A 17,656-nucleotide genomic window follows, 5' to 3' on the forward strand; every position below is an offset into this window, starting at 1 on the left:
GCTGAAATGGTGTGTGAGTTCAGAATGTAATTATCAACGTCCATTGTGCAGTGTTGTGAGCTAATAGCCTTAGTTTCTCCAAAAATATTAATCCTATCAATGTTCTGTTTTGGCGGCGTTCATCCTTGACCCAAAATACATAAGCATACCAAACGGCAAATGTCAGCTCTCCCCAGTTGCTCCATGATCGAAGCCATACACACGCATGCACACACACGTAGGGAGGCCACTTGGCTATTATAATATAGATTATGTGCATTCATTGCAAGCCTTAAAGTTGTTTTTTTTTTTTCTTTTTTCATTGAGTGGATTCCACTGCTCTGTTTCCTAAATCCAAGAATTACGTGCTCTTGTGTTATTGATATAAAAGTATATAGTTTGTGAAAAACAAAAACAAAACTTCCAACATTGATAACTTGCAAGAACACCTTGTAATTTTCTAGGTTCTCACTTATTGTGTTTTATTCCAGAAGCATAATGTATGTCCAAAGTTGTAGCAAATGAAATGTTATTCCATGGCAGTTCCACTGACTTCAAGGATGAAGAGGAAGATATGAACAATGTCAACGTAGAGAGCCAGCGTGCCGTAGATGTATTCCTCTGGACTGATAGCCACCTCCCGGTTTCCAATGAGAAGCTGCGTGTTGTACACTAAAAACTTCCAGAGACAAAAATCCAAAGACTTGTTCAATCTGCTCTGCTTCTCTGTGCTGAATATCCACATATCTGTGATGTACGTGCAGTACTCAACACTGTCAGCAGGTGGCTTACTAGAGCTGTTAAAATTTGCAAACATTAATAAACTTGCTGTATTTTCTGGAGTATACGTAAGTCACGTTTTTTTTTTTTTTTTTTTTTACTGATTTGGAAGGCCCTGCGACTTGTACTCAGGTGCGACTTGTATACCGAAAACCCGTGTTTGTAATTCATCATAGCAATTATAGTAACTATTCAAAAAAGACTTTCACAGGAATCAAAGCACTAAATAAATTAACAACAAAAATAAAAGAATAAATAATGCAACACAAATAAGAGGCCTTTTTTTAACAGGTGCAACTTATACTCTGGAAAATATGGTAATTTACACTGAGAAATGTTCGATTAGACCAACACAGTTTCTTTTACACAGTCCACTATATACAGTGAGGAAAATAAGTATTTGAACACCCTGCGATTTTGCAAGTTCTCCCACTTAGAAATCATGGAGGGGTCTGAAATTTTCATCTTAGGTGCATGTCCACTGTGAGAGACATAATCTAAAAAAAATAAAATCCGGAAATCACAATGTGTGATTTATTTTATATATATATATATATATAATATATATAATTTATTTGTATGTTACCGCTGCAAATAAGTATCTGAACACCTGCCAACCAGCAAGAATTTGGCTCTCACAGACCTGTTAATTTTTCTTTAAGAAGCCTTCTTTTTCTGCACTCTTTACCTGTATTAATTGCACCTGTTTGAACTTCTTACCTGTATAAAAGACACCTGTTCACACACTCAATCAATCACACTCCAACCTGTCCACCATAGCCAAGACCAAAGAGCTGTCTAAGGACACCAGGGACAAAACTGTAGACCTGCACAAGGCTGGGATGGACTACAGGACAACAGGCAAGCAGCTTGGTAGAAGACAACAACTGTTATGATTATTTATTAGAAAGTGGAAGAAACACAAGATGACTGTCAATCTCCCTTGGTCTGGGATTCCATGCAAGATATCACTTTGCGGGGTAAGGATGATTCTGAGAAAGCTCAGAACTACACAGGAGGACCTGGTCAATGACCTGAAGAGAGCTGGGACCACAGTCACAAAGATTACATTAGTAACACATGATGCTGTCATGGTTTAAAATCCTGCAGGGCAGCAAGGTCCTCCTGCTCAAGACAGCACATGTCAAGGCCCATTTGAAGTTCACCAGTGACCATCTGGATGATCCAGAGGAGGCATGGGAGAAGGTCATGTGGTCAAATGAGACCAGAATAGAGCTTTTTGGAATCAACTCCACTTACCGTGTTTAGATGATGAGAACAACCCCAAGAAAACCATCCCAACCGTGAAGCATGGGGGTGGAAACATCATACTCTGGGGGTGCTCTTCTGCAAAGGGGATAGGATGACTGCACCGCATTGAAGGAAGATGGATGGGGTCATGTATTGTGAGATTTTGGCAAACAACCTCCTTCCCTCAGTAAGAGCATTGAAGATGGGTCATGGCTGGGTCTTCCAGCATGACAATGACCCCAAACACACAGCCGGGGCAACTAAGGAGAGGCTCCGTAAGAAGCATTTCAAGGTCCTGGAGTGGCCTGGCCAGTCTCCAGACCTGAACTCAATAGAAAATCTTTGGAGGGAGCTGAAACTCTAAATCTGAAAGATCTAGAGAAGATCTGTATGGAGGAGTGGAACAAAATCCCTGCTGCAGTGTGTGAAAACCTGGTGAAAGACTACAGGAAACGTTTGACCTCTGTAATTTAAACAAAGGTTACTGTACCAAATATTAACATTCATTTTCACAGGTGTTCAAATACTTATTTGCAGCAGTAACATACAAATAAATTATTAAAAAAATCATACATTGTAAATTCCGGATTTTTTTTTTTTTTAAGATTATGTCTCTCACAGTGGACATGCATCAAAGATGAAAATTTCAGACCCCTCCGTGATTTCTAAGTGGGAGAACTTGCAAAATCGCAGGGCGTTCAAATATGTATTTTCCTCACTGTACAGTAGTGTTCAGAATAATAGTAGTGCTATGTGACTAAAACGATTAATCCAGGTTTTGAGTATATTTCTTATTGTTACATGGGAAACTAGGTACCAGTAGATTCAGTAGATTCTCACAAATCCAACAAGACCAAGCATTCATGATATGCACACTCTTAAGGCTATGAAATTGGGGCTATTAGTAAAAAAAAAGTAGAAAAGGGGGTGTTCACAATAATAGTAGCATCTGCTGTTGACGCTACAAACTCAAAACTATTATGTTCAAACTGCTTTTTAGCAATCCTGTGAATCACTAAACTAGTATTTAGTTGTATAACCACAGTTTTTCATGATTTCTTCACATCTGCGAGGCATTAATTTTGTTATTTGGAACCAAGATTTTGCTTGTTTACTAGTGTGCTTGGGGTCATTGTCTTGTTGAAACACCCATTTCAAGGGCATGTCGTCTTCAGCATAAGGCAACATGACCTCTTCAAGTATTTTGACATATCCAAACTGATCCATGATACCTGGTATGCGATATATAGGCCCAACACCATAGTAGGAGAAACATGCCCATATCATGATGCTTGCACCACCATGCTTCACTGTCTTCACTGTGAACTGTGGCTTGAATTCAGAGTTTGGTGGTCATCTCACAAACTGTCTGCGGCCCTTGGACCCAAAAAGAACAATTTTACTCTCATCAGTCCACAAAATATTCCTCCATTTCTCTTTAAGCCAGTTGATGTGTTCTTTGGCAAATTGTAACCTCTTCTGCACATGTCTTTTATTTAACAGAGGGACTTTGCGGGAGATTCTTGCAAATAAATTGGCTTCACACAGGCGTCTTCTAACTGTCACAGCACTTACAGGTAACTCCAGACTGTCTTTGATCATCCTGGAGCTGATCAATGGGTGAGCCTTTGCCATTCTGGTTATTCTTCTATCCATTTTGATGGTTGTTCTCCATTTTCTTCCACGTCTTTTTTTTTTTTTTTTTTTGTCCATTTTAAAGCATTGGAGATCATTGTAGATGAACAGCCTATAATTTTTTGCACCTGCGTATAAGTTTTCCCCTCTCCAATCAACTTTTTAACCAAACTACGCTGTTCTTCTAAACAATGTCTTGATCGTCCCATTTTCCTCAGGCTTTCAAAGAGAAAAGCATGTTCAACAGGTGCTGGCTTCATCCTTAAATAGGGGACACCTGATTCACACCTGTTTGTTCCACAAAATTGAGGAACTCACTGACTGAATGCCACACTACTATTATTGTGAACACCCCCTTTTCTACTTTTTTTTTTTTTTTTTTTACTAATAGCCCAATTTCATAGCCTTAAGAGTGTGCATATCATGAATGGTTGGTCTTGTTGGATTTGTGAGAATCTACTGAATCTACTGGTACCTTGTTTCCCATGTATCAATAAGAAATATACTCAAAACCTGGATTAATCTTTTTAGTCACATAGCACTACTATTATTCTGAACACTACTGTATGTACAATGGAAGGGATCCATGTTAGAGTTCATAAATCTACGTTAGCACAGACTCACCAGAGTGTAAACAATGGCTCCAATTGCAGCATAGAGCATGTGGAGCCATGGAACCTGTGAAGTGATAAAGTATTCAATGTAAAATCAGCTGCACATGCACTGAGCTGTTACCACGTTTACAGAGACACGAGGCGAGGGACTGAATGAAAGCACCGCTTGACCCTCACATATTGAAAGGAGAGGACGATGGCTGTAACAATCCCAATGATCACCAGCACAACAGAGAAAATACAGAGAACTCCCCCGCAGGAGGTGAAATCCACCTGTGAGGAGACAACACAAGACATTAACGGGATGAAAATGAACCACGCTACAAGTCGTGACGAAGGAGAGCGGAACAGAACAATGGTAACATACAAATGTGGAGCAAACGCTTGAGGGTAAAGCAAAATACAGATTTGTCTTCAGTTCCATCAGATGAAAGTCTGAGTCACATTTTGTCCAGAATTGTGATAAATATTTAAAGGTCCTCAGTGGCTCGTTGTAATGTGAGACAAAGGCGTTCTTTTACCCAGACAACAAAGACATCCAGTAACAAGCTGAGCCGCACCGGCCATGTACGCATGGACATTTACCTTCGTTTGGAAGCAGAAGATTGTCACAGCTACGCAAACCACTGCGGTTATTCCCATGGCGAGAAACACTGCTTTTGTCTCATAATAGCTGTGAAGAATTTGTGATGAACAAACGGCACAGTGTGTGTTACGGCTTTATTAAAGTGTTGCTGTGCATTGCAGTGCTTGGCTGGAGCTGAATCCAAAGAACTAACCTTGAAATTGCTCCGGTCATGTAAGACAGTGTGATGGTCTGCAAGAAAAAAAAAGTCACAAAGAGCAGCCCTGTGGTTTCTAGCTTTAATGTTGTTTAGGCCTCGTTAACTCGAAGGCATGTACAGCAGCAGATAGTTGAATAAAAATGAACATATAGAACAGAATTTTGCTGTTATATCCAGGAAGTGCACCGGAATGAGTGAGGCAATCAGTGCTGAGCAGCATCTAAGTGACTTTTGGTTCATTAAACTTTACATGATGAAACATGAGTTGAAACAGTTTTTAGGGAGAAGACCGGGGGCCTCCTCACCAGATGCCCAAACCACTTAGTTGGCTCAATTCATAGGAGCAATGGCTGTACTCACAGTCCCTCTTGGGTATTCAAACATCTCTCCGCGTCCCCAAGTATAGGCCTGGGTACCGGATGGAGGAACCTCATTTCTGCCACTTGCATCCACGATCTTGTCCTTTTGGGCACTACCCATAACTCATGACCATGGGTGAGTCTTCTTTCAGCTTCTCCCATTAGGGGGCGCCACAGCAGACCAATCATTTCCATCACACTGTCTTCTGTAATTTCCTCTGTCTCACAACCACCTGCATGTCCTCCCTCACCACATCCATAAACCTCCTGTTTGGCCTCCCTCTCCTCCTCCTGCCTGGTGGCTCCATCCTCAGCATCATTCTCCCTATATACCCTGGTTCCCTCCTCGGCACATGTCCAAAACATCTCAGTCTCGTTGCTCACAGATTTTCACCTGTTTTCTAAGATACAGATTCTTTATTGTCATTGTAACCAGTACAATATAAGCCTAGCTTCTACTACTCTTTCCCATAACTTCATTCTGTGGCTAATCAACTTTATGCCTCTGTAATTACTGCAGCTCTGCACGTTACCCTTATTCATAAAATAGGAACCAGCACACTTTGTTTCCACTCCTCAGGCATCCTCTCACTTTCCAAGATTTAATTAAGCAATCTGATTTGAAACTCCACTGCAATCTCTTCTAGGTATTTCCATGAGTCCACTGGAATGTCATCTGGACCAAATGCCTTTCCACTTTTCATCCTCTTCATAGCTGCCCTCACTTCATCCTTACAAAACTCTTGCATTTCCTGATTTCCTCTCTCCACCTCATCCAGCCGTTTGTCGCTCTAATTTTCTTCTTTCATCAGCGCCTCAAAATATTCCCTCCACCATCTCAAAAGACTCTCCTCGCTTGTCAGCACATTACCATCTGCACCTTTTACCACCCTAAGCTGCTGCACATCCTTTCCAGCTCTGTCCCTTTGTCTGGCCGGTACAAGTCCTTTTCTCCGTTCTTACTACACAACTTCTTTACAGCTCTATATATGCCTTTTCCTTAGCTTTTGCCACTCACTCCAGGAATCTTTTTTCTCCTTTGTCTCGCAGCCTACCTGTGGGGCATACGCACTGATGGTATTCATCATCACTTCTTCAAGTTCCAACTTCACACTCATCACCCTGTCGGACACTTGCCAACACTCTTAACACACTCTTCCTTTAAAATGACCCCAACACCATTTCTCTTCCTATCCACACCATGATACAACAACTTGACACCACCCCCCCCCCCCCCCCCGCCTATGCTTCTGCACTTGCTTCCCTTCCACTTAGTCTCTTGAACACATATGTCTACCTTTCTCCTCTCCATCGTATCAGCCAGCTCTCTACTTTTATCAGTCGTACTGCCAACATTTAAATTCCAGACTCTCACTTCCACCCTTCTAGTTTTCCTCTTCTCCCACTGTCTCTGGACAGATTTTCCTCCTATTCTTCTTCACTTAGGAGTAGCCCAATTTCTGCTGGCACCCTGTTGGGCAATGACACCATTGGCGGTGGTTGTTAACCCGGGCCTCGACTGAGCTGGTATGGAAATTCACTTTGTACTCTGGATGTTTATTTTGGCTTGTTTTACGCCACATGCCCTTCCTTACGCAACCCTACTCATTTATCAGGACTTGGGACCGGCATTCAGTACTGGCTGCACACCCCATGTGGCTGAGATTTGACAAACTTTAACACCCTACCTCCTTCTACCCTCCTCATTTATCCAGAGCTTGGGACCAGCACTCAGAGTGTACTGGCTGCACACCCATGTGGCTGAGTCATGGCCATCATTGACTATAAGAGCATAAATTGAGAGCCTTGCTTTCTGGCTCAGCTTTCTTCACTACAACAGTCTGGTACAGAGTCCCTAGGACCTCAGGTGCAGCTTCAATCCATCTGTCACTCTCTCCATTTTACCCTCAATTTAGCGCAAGACCTCAGGATACTTAAACTCCTTCACTTGGGGCCATAACTCTCCCCTGATGCAGAGGGGGCTATCCACCCTTTACAGACAGAGGCCCATGTTTTTAGATTTGGATGTGCTAATCCTCAATGAAGTCACTTCACACTCTGCCTCAAACCTGCCATCAGAGGTCACAGTCTGATGAGTCCAATAGAACCCCTTCATCTGCAAAAAGTGGAGATGTAATTCTGAGATAACCAGACTAGACACCATTCAATCCTTGACTGCACCTTGAAATCCTGTCCAGAAAACTCACAAACGGGGTTTGTGACAAGGGGCAGCCATGGCGGAGTCCAAGACCCACTGGAAACAGGTCTGATGAAATGTTGAAACTGTGGGCACAGCCCGTACTTCCGTACAGAGACCGGGCCACACGTTGCAATGGACCTGGTAACCATAGTCCTGCAGCATCTCCCACAATATGTCTTGGGGTATCCAGTCTTAGAACTCTGAAGACATCCACAAAGATCATGTGGACTAATTGGGCACACTCCCACACCCCTTTCAGTATCTATGTGAGGGCATTTTATCAGAATCAATTTTTTTGCCAAGTAAGTTATTTTAGTTGAAAATTGCTATTATCACTATCCATCCATCCATCCATCCATTTTCTGAAGCTGCTCAGTCCACTGCAGGGTCACGGATGAGAGGTGAGGTGCACCCTGACTCATATAGACATGGCATGTCTTTGGAAGTGGGAGAAAGCCAAATTAACTAAAGGGAACCCACACAAACACGGAAAGAACATGCAAACTTCACAAAAATGGGACCACTAAAGAAATGCCTGTAATGTATGAAAGGATGAACTGTAGGTGGCGCTAAATCTAATTTAACCTTTATTAACCGGGTTAATCCCACTGAGATCAAGATGTCTTTTGCACAGGAGACCTGGGCAATTATAAAGTTTCCAATCCACCTAAGCTGCATGTCTTTGGATGTAGGAGGAAGCTGGAGGAAACACACGCAAACACAGGGAGAGCATGCAAACGCCACACAGGTGGAAATCAGAGGTGGGAATCAAACCCATGACCTTTTTGCTGTGAGGCAACAGTGCTAACCACTAATCCACTGTGCTTATGTACAAATGTGGGGGAAAAAAATGTGTTGCAAAATACTGTCAATAAACACTGTTGACCCTCGAAGGGTATGTATTTTTTCGCTGTACACGCCTCTGAGTGAACAAGGCCTTACACACACCTTTTTATCTTGTATCTAAATACTATTTGTTAGGCTCGTAGTCAGCAAACATAACTTACAAATACTGCCAGCAGAATGAAATTCCATGGAAAACGTCTCCTTAAGATAAATTGCAAATGATTAGTAGAATTGAATCCACTCGTAAGCATAATTTATATGACTTGTAATGTATGCAGCGAGGGCTGTGTGGCGCTAACCTTGGCCCTTTGCAGCAGATCAGAATGCAGTACACCAAAAAGTAAACCACACTGTGGAAAGACAGATTGTTTAAATACGTTAAACAGAACATTATTTGAACAGTAATGGTGAAAAAAGTTTTCCTGTTGGATAACTTACAAAGATGCCCAGTAGACGCCGGGGTATCTGATGACAAACGTCTTCACCGGTTCACTGAAAGCAGAGATGGAAAAGAATCACTGAGCAGCACAGAATTCCAGCACAATCAGCACATAACTGCTGCTGGAATATTGCACTGGGACAGACGGATGCTTACACAAATGTAAAGACGGCAACAACTGAGAAGGTCACAGTCAGCTGAGCTGCTAGAATTAAGTAAACCTGTGTGCAAACCAAAAGAAGCACAAAACATTTTAGCCACTGTACGCTGGGAGCGTTGTGTGAAATGAGTGTGTAGGTTTTAACCTTTCTGATGAAGGCATGACGGATCGATGTGCTCTCCCACTGCGTGCTCAGGAAGTCCTCCATGTCTCCTGCACAGTTGGCGACAGTAAGAACTCTTGTATGTTGTCACACGTGTGAATGAATGTGTGTAATGCAGAACGAACTGAAGTGCAGGTTTGTGTCATTTCCTCACAACCTGGGCTGGATGCTGGCACTTCAGCTGACAGAGTCGGAATTATGGGCAGCATCCCAGATGGAGAGAATCCAGGTGCAGCCCACATGGCAGATTGAGGGTAGGCGCCCTGCTGGCCCCAGTAGCCTGGCTGTCCGGGATACGTGCCGGGACTGGGACTGTAAGCTGGCGGTGGTGGAACAGTGGAGCTCTGTTGTGGCTGCTGGGGGTAGTTCTCATATTTAGGGTGCTGCAGTGCGTCCTCATAGGGTGGAGGGGCGTCTATTTTTGACATTATGGTTTTTGCAGGACAGCTTTAAACAAGATAGAGAGGTATCAGCTGCATCATAATTATTCTGTGACAAATGAACTGTATAATGACAAGTGAATATGTAGAATGCACTACAACACCAATCTGAGTGCATCCTTCTGCAAGAGTCCAAAGCACTTTGACACTTTTTAATTTCCTAATTCTATCCCTGCCTGCAGATGTCCTCCAAAATGTATTTACATCTATTCCCAACCAGTGCCGAACCTTTCACAATGTTTCCTGAGGTGTGTGTGTGTGTGTGTGTGTGTGTGTGTGTGTGTGTGTGTGTGTGTGTGTGTGTGTGTGTGTGTGTGTGTGTGTGTGTGTGTGTGTGTGTGTGTGTGTGTGTGAGCAAGAGAATACAAGAATGTGAGGCATCATTGTAAAGTGCCTTGAGCTTTTGATTCAAATGGGAAAGGACTATATAAATGTCCATTTACAGGGCATCTATAAGTATTCACTGCACTGCACTTTTCCCACATTTATTTGTTACAGTCCTATTACAAAATGATGTAATTAATTTTTTCCCTCAAAATTCTACACACAATAGCCCATAATGACAATGTGAACAGTTTGTTTTTTTTAAGATTTTTGCAAATTTATTAAAAAAAAAACAAACTAAAAAAATCACGTACATAAGTATTCACAGCCTTTGCCATGAAGCTCAAAATTGAGCTCAGGTGCCTCCTGTTTCCACTGATCACCCTTGAGATGTTTCTACAGCTTCATTCTACAGCTCAGTAAATATATTTCTAAATGTGCGATTGACATGAAATGTTCACCAGGTGTCCGTAACAAGTTACCCAAGTAATGTACACAAAGAAATCAAACCATTGGTGTCCATAAATTATGTGTAATGAAATGGAATGACACAGGGAAAAAGTATTGAACACATTACTGAAATTTATTTAATATGTCATACAGATGTTGGTAATGACAGCTTCAAGATTCCTCCTGTGTGAAGAAACTAGTGTTATGCATTGCTCAGATGTGATTTTAGCCTGTTCTTCCACACAAAGTCTTTAAAACTTGAAGGACCTCTTCTATGGACTCTGGTTTTTTTTAGTTCTTTCCACAGAACAGAGCCTTCTCATATTGTGCACCTGTTTTGTGGAATAATCTCCCTATGACAATAAAACAGATTCTGTAGAGCCTTTCCCAGGCTTAACATGCATTTATTCTCTCTCTTGTATGGCTAGCATACTGGCATAATATGGAACTACACTTCCTATCCTTTTAAATTCATTTTAGCAGCATCACCTGAGAGACTTGACAAGGAAGTGCCCTCGACCCAGTGCAGGAGGTGGGAGAAAGGAGGATAATGGCAAACCTGTCATCCCTGCTGGAGAACGCCTCCCACCCCATGCATGACACCCTGACTGCACTGGAAAGCTCCTTCAGTGACAGGCTGCTTCACCCAAAGTGGAGCGATACCTTCCTGCTGCCGTCAGACTCCACAACCACTTCTGTTCCCACTAGACCACTCAAATCATCACAGTAACAATTTTTTTCTTTCTCATGTGCAATAATATTTATACATTCTTGTGCAAGAATAGTTGAATCACTCATGTGCAATATTACCAAACGTGTTTTTTTCTGCTTGTAAATACAATAAAATTTGCATATAATGGGTTCAGGTGGACCTCAGTAATATGCTGTGTGTCGTAGTTTTGTTCCGAAAATTCTCTGCAAAGTGGAATTAAGTGGAATTGAGGAACAACTTTAAAAAATTGGTTTACTTTGAAAAACATAAAACTGAAAGGATTGCCTTTTATTAACAGTGACCCCCCCCCCCCCCCCCCCCCCAGTGCATGGCATAGCTGTTAAATTGTCAAGCAGGCAAAATGGATTGATTTTTAATGTGCTTACAATATGTTTCTGTGCAAGTGCAATACCTAGGAAAATAAAAGTACGGGAACTGTGTTTTGGCAGATCCTCATTCTGATGCACACATGTATGTATGGTTAAATTAGTTTACTTGCCATGTGGCAAGTAGATGTGACCCCAAACTTGCCCAAATAGCAAGTGACCTCTGGAGCTAAGGCTAGAACCCTGTCTTAGATCACTGGTTAGTATCCAGTTGTGGCAACCATACAGTAAGACTGAAGCCTGAGGACCTACAGACATGAATGTCACTGCTGAGGTAACTGAGTCTCTCAAAAAATATTTGACACTTTACCCATATGCAGATGCACTTCTCATGGCCAAGTCCAAATGTGCAAAACCTGGATCTTGGACAATTGCAAATCCAAACACTCCTCCCTCAGCTTTTCCAGTGCTACAATAGCAGCATCAATTAATTCAGCAAAGATCACTGTATCGTCTGCAAACTCAAGGTCAGTGAACCTTTTCTCAACGAAAAAGGCATCCAAGTTGCTGGGCTCCATTGTCTCCATTGTTCCATTCTGACTCCACTACCCTACCCAACAAACAGTTTGACTCCACTACCCTACACAAGGCGCAGTCTGACTCCACTACCTTACCCAACAAACAGTTTGACTCCAATACCCTACCCAACACCCAGTCTGACTCTGCTACCTTACACAATGCCCAGTCTGACTCCAATACCCTACCCAACACCTAGTCTGACTCCACTACCTTACACAATGCCCATTCTGACTCCACTACCTTACCCAACAAACAGTCTGACTCACCCCGTCTGACTCCACTACCCTACCCAATGCCCAGTCTGACTCCACTACCTTACACAACGCCCAGTCTGACTCCACTACCCTACCCAACAAACAGTCTGACTCCACTACCCTACCCAACACCCTGTCTGACTCCACTACCTTACCCAATGCCCGGTCTAACTCTACTACCTTACCCAACAAACAGTCTGACTTTACTACCCTACCCAGCACCCTGTCTGACTCCACTACCTTACCCAATGCCTGGTCTAACTCTACTACCCTACACAATAAACAGTCTGATTCCACTACCTTACCCAACGCCCGGTCTGACTCCACTACCTTACCTAATGCCTGGTCTAACTCTACTACCCTACACGATAAACAGTCTGATTCCACTACCTTACCCAACGCAAAGTCTGACTCCGCTACCATACCCAACAAACAGTCTGACTTTACTACCCTACCCAACACCCTGTGTGACTCCACTACCTTACCCAATGCCTGGTCTAACTCTACTACCCTACACAATAAACAGTCTGACTCCACTACCTTACCCAACGCAAAGTCTGACTCCACTACCTTACCCAATGCCCGTTCTAACTCTACTACCCTACACAATAAACAGTCTGATTCCACTACCTTACCCAACGCAAAGTCTGACTCCACTACCCTACCCAACGCAAAGTCTGACTCCACTACCCTACCCAACGCAAAGTCTGACTCCACTACCCTACCCAACAAACAGCCTGACTCCACTACCTTACACAACACCCAGTCTGACTCCACTACCTTACACAATGCCCAGTCTGACTCCACTACCCTACCCAATGCCCAGTCTGACTCCACTACCTTACCCAATGCCCGGTCTAGCTCTACTACCTTACCCGACAAACAGTCTGACTTTACTACCCTACCCAACACCCTATCTGACTCCACTACCTTACCCAATGCCCGGTCTAACTCTACTACCCTACACAATAAACAGTCTGACTCCACTACCCTACCCAACGCCCAGTCTGACTCCACTACCCTCCCCAACACCCTGTCTGACTCCACTACCTTACCCAACAAACAGTCTGACTTTACTACCCTACCCAACACCCTCTCTGACTCCACTGCCTTACCCAATGCCCGGTCTAACTCTACTACCCTACACAATAAACAGTCTGATTCCACTACCTTACCCAACGCCCGGTCTGACTCCACTACCTTACCCAACACCCACTCTGTGCAAGTACTGAACAGTGCAGGAGCCAGAACACATAAGCACCCTAACTTTGCATGTGCACCCTAACTTTTGCATACAACTGTACAGAGATACCCAGAGAAGGTTACTATCGTATCAATATATGGTCATAAATATACCTTTTAAGATCACAAAATAAAACTCTTGAGTTGTAAATACAACAACACCAGCATAACCATATTGTAGTGAAGTAAAACAGTTAAATTTAAGTTGGCATCCATATTTTGAGTTTCAGCCTTTTAAATTCAAATTAAAGAAAAGGTTCTTACATGGTGTCTTTGGATGGAGACGAGCACGTGTCCTTCGATGTCTCCTGTCTCTCAGTGCAAGTCCACCAAATGAAGATGTCGACTTTGTAACTGGATCCGCTCACTGAAACACACACCGCTGGGTGTCAGAGAGCTGGAGGTCTGCAGCTCACAAACGGCACTTTTTCAAAATAATGCCAACACAGTAAAAATACAGAATGCACAGTATGGCCACGCTGTACAAACATTGACCTACTGGGTTTGGCTGTTTTTGTCTTAATTCCATTCATCGCCATCTGTCTGTTATTTATTACCTGTGTTAGAGCATCATACCCTATATTTTCATCTATAACCTAATTGGTCAGTGAGCTGCACTAATGTTACACATCAATCAGTTATCTGGGAGCAGATGGGACGTCTGGCCAGGCTCAGTGTGTACGTCTTACATCCTCATTAATTAAAGTGATAACATGTTCTCTGTTTGTTGCACAGAAATACTGCAGTAAAGTATGTATCTGTGGCCATAAGACAAAACCCTGTGAGAGATTAATGCTACTTCTGACGTAAAAGCACAACATTCAGTCATTTTTATGACAAACTGCTCATTGGTTTGTTTTGTTTGCAATTCAACAAAGAATTCAACCAACAGACACTCACCAGCCACTTTATTAGGTACACCTTTTCAATACCTTGTTAACACAAATGGCTAATCAGCCAATCACAAGGCAACTCAATGCATTCACCATTCTTTAAAAACATTTAAATTTTATTTTGCCCTGGGACTTGTCATTTGCATAATTGGCAGTTTAAGCATAAACACAGTAAAAAACAATGAGGCCATGATTTAGAATAATTTAAGGTGTTAAGGGACATTAATGTGGGTCCTTCAAATGTGTAGGTTTGTTTGGACAGTGTCCGATAACATCAGCGGTTAGTAAATTAAAATTGTTCAGCCTTGCACACACTGGCTGACAGCTGTGAACACACATTTATCAAAATTACTTAAGCCTGTGGTCAATGGACTGCATTTATATAGCACTTTTTCATCTGACTCAGAAGCTCAACATGCTTTACAATGATGCCTCACATTCACCCATACCTCCCCTCCCCCCCCTTCTGATGTCAAGGTGCTGCCATGCAACGTGCTCAACTAATTAAGGACCTTGCCCAAGGGCCCTTAGTGTTTTTTTTGGTTTGGAGGGGGTTTGAACCAAAGATGCTCTAGTCTCAAACCCAACGCTCAACTACCATCACCTCACCCAACTCTAAGCCTTGCTTTGGACTTCATCTGTGATTTAGAAACTTTAATTAAAAGACTGATACACACTCAACAAAAATATAAACGCAACACTTTTGGTTTTGCTCCCATTTTGTATGAGATGAACTCAAAGATCTAAAACTTTTTCCACATACACAATATCACCATTTCCCTCAAATATTGTTCACAAACCAGTCTAAATCTGTGATAGTGAGCACTTCTCCTTTGCTGAGATAATCCATCCCACCTCACAGGTGTGCCATATCAAGATGCTGATTAGACACCATGATTAGTGCACAGGTGTGCCTTAGACTGCCCACAATAAAAGGCCACTCTGAAAGTAAGTAAGTAAATTTTATTTATATAGCACCTTTCACAGACAAGAGCCACAAGGTGCTTGACAACATAAAAGCACAATACATCAGACAATGGCCGAGACATTTAAAAACATAACATATGATAGCAAAGCAGCCCAAAAGCTAAGCAAAAGCTTGTGTAAAAAAGAAGGTCTTAAGTTGGCTTTTAAAAGTATCGACAGAGTCCAGTGAGCGCAGAGAGAGTGGGAGACCATTCCAAAGCCTGGGAGCAACAGCCTGGAAGGATCGCTCTCCTCTGGTTGCAAAACGGGTGCGTGGAACCATCAATAGATTTTGGTCCACAGACCTCAACGCCCTGGCAGGGGCATAAGGCTGGATGAGGTCACAGATATAGGGAGGCGCCTGGCCATGTAGAGCTCTAAAGGTTAAAACCCAAATTTTAAAATTGATCCTGAAGGACACTGGCAGCCAATGAAGCTCCTTTAAAATTGGGGAAATATGAGTCCTCCTGTTGGCTTGTGTCAGAATTCTCGCTGCAGAGTTCTGTACTAACTGCAGTCGACGCAACTCCTTGTTTAGACATGAAAAACTGTTACAGTAGTCTAAACATGTTGACACAAAAGCATGAATAATAAGCTCTAAATCATTTCGAGACACCATTTTCCTGAGCTTAGAGATGTTTCTTAATTGAAAGAAGCATTTCCTCATCAGCTGTTTACAATGCTGTACCAACGACATGTCTTTGTCAAAAATGACACCCAAGTTTCGAAGACATGATTTAGCAGACTGGCCCAGGTCTCCCAAGTACTGCTGAATACCTCGAATATGGGCATTAGGGGCAATAACCAATGTCTCTGTTTTGTCTGCGTTGAGCTGAAGAAAGTTATTCGTTAGCCATTGTCTTATTTCCGCCAAACAATGGAGGAAGGAATCAAGCCTCTTAATCTCAGATGGCTTAAAGGAGCAGTAAAGCTGGATGTCATCCGTAAATAACTGGTAAGAGACATCAGTAAATCTTTGAATGATCCTACCTAAAGGGATCAAGTACAATAAAAACAAAATGGGGCCCAATACAGAACCCTGAGGGACTCCGCATAATAGGTCCGCAGACTCTGACCTTATCTGGTTAGCAAAAACGCTAAAGCTACGCCCAGACAGATATGAGAAAAACCACCGAAGAACTGACCCCGACAGTCCGACATGATCCCTCAATCTATTCAGCAGGACCTGATGGTCAACAGTATCAAAGGCAGAGGACAAATCCAAAAGAACCAAAACGGTGGATTTCCCAGCATCAGCAGACATAATAATGTCGCTGGACACTTTCAAAAGAGCCGTTTCCGTAGAGTGTTGTCTACGAAAACCGGACTGAAACCTGTCATGAATGTTATTCTGACCCAGGAAGCGTGTCAGTTGGTCTGAAACCACCCTCTTGAGGATCTTAGACAGGAATGGGAGCTTAGAAATAGGTCTAAAACTACTTAACTCCATTTGATTTAAACCTGTTTTTTTTCAGTAGAGGCAACACTATGGCATGCTTGAAAGGTGCAGTTTTATCACACAGCACAATGCCACAGATGTTGCAAGATTTGAGGGAGCATGCAATTGGCATGCTGACAGCAGGAATGTCAACCAGAGCTGTTCGTGTATTGAATGTTCATTTCTCTACCATAAGCCATCTCCAAAGGCGTTTCAGAGAATTTGGCAGTACATCCAACCAGCCTCACAACCGCAGACCACGTGTAACCACACCAGCCCAGGACCTCCACATCCAGCATGTTCACCTCCAAGATCATCTGAGACCACCCACTCGGACAGCTGCTGAAACAGTCGGTTTGCATAACCAAAGAATTTCTGCACAAACTGTCAGAAACCGTCTCAGGGAAGCTCATCTGCATGCTCGTCGTCCTCATCGGGGTCTCGACCTGACTCCAGTTTGTCGTCGTAACCGACTTGAGTGGGCAAATGCTCACATTCGCTGGCGTTTGGCACGTTGGAGAGGTGTTCTCTTCACGGATGAATCCCGGTTCACACTGTTCAGGGCAGATGGCAGACAGCGTGTGTGGCGTCGTGTGGGTGAGCGGCTTTCTGATGGCAGTGTTGTGGATCGAGTGGCCCATGGTGGCGGTGGGGTTATGGTATGGGCAGGCGTCTGTTATGGACGAAGAACACAGGTGCATTTTATTGATGGCATTTTGAATGCACAGAGATACCGTGACGAGATCCTGAGGCCCATTGTTGTGCCATACATCCAAGAACATCACCTCATGTTGCAGCAGGATAATGCACGGCCCCATGTT

The 17,656-nt window shown here is 43.0% G+C and overlaps 1 protein-coding gene across 1 annotated transcript; it reads right to left on the reverse strand.

Annotated features, from left to right (window-relative positions):
• Positions 1 to 429: 429 nt before the first annotated feature.
• Positions 430 to 13,901, reverse strand: LOC117524570 (protein lifeguard 3-like). Its single transcript, XM_034186382.1, has 13 exons — positions 13,803 to 13,901; positions 9,369 to 9,658; positions 9,194 to 9,261; positions 9,045 to 9,109; positions 8,888 to 8,941; positions 8,749 to 8,799; positions 8,611 to 8,650; positions 7,238 to 7,244; positions 5,039 to 5,069; positions 4,845 to 4,932; positions 4,437 to 4,532; positions 4,270 to 4,323; positions 430 to 658 (listed from the first exon to the last, which is right to left on the reverse strand). The coding sequence occupies exons 2-13, from the start codon at positions 9,637 to 9,639 to the stop codon at positions 509 to 511; spliced, it is 975 nt and encodes a 324-aa protein (XP_034042273.1). The 5' UTR covers positions 9,640 to 9,658; positions 13,803 to 13,901; the 3' UTR covers positions 430 to 508.
• Between the last annotated feature and the right edge of the window lie 3,755 nt (positions 13,902 to 17,656).

The sequence above is a fragment of the Thalassophryne amazonica genome, chromosome 14, assembly GCF_902500255.1.
Source record: "Thalassophryne amazonica chromosome 14, fThaAma1.1, whole genome shotgun sequence".
NCBI lineage: Eukaryota > Metazoa > Chordata > Actinopteri > Batrachoidiformes > Batrachoididae > Thalassophryne > Thalassophryne amazonica.

Excerpts from the sequence above, each read along its gene's own strand:
- LOC117524570 (XM_034186382.1), bottom strand. The coding sequence starts at position 9,639 with ATGTCAAAAATAGACGCCCCTCCACCCTATGAGGACGCACTGCAGCAC. Across the intron at positions 4,933-5,038 it reads ATGACCGGAGCAATTTCAAG|CTATTATGAGACAAAAGCAG; the intron begins GTTAGTTCTTTG and ends AATTCTTCACAG. Across the intron at positions 4,324-4,436 it reads TCGTCCTCTCCTTTCAATAT|GTTCCATGGCTCCACATGCT; the intron begins GTGAGGGTCAAG and ends ATCACTTCACAG.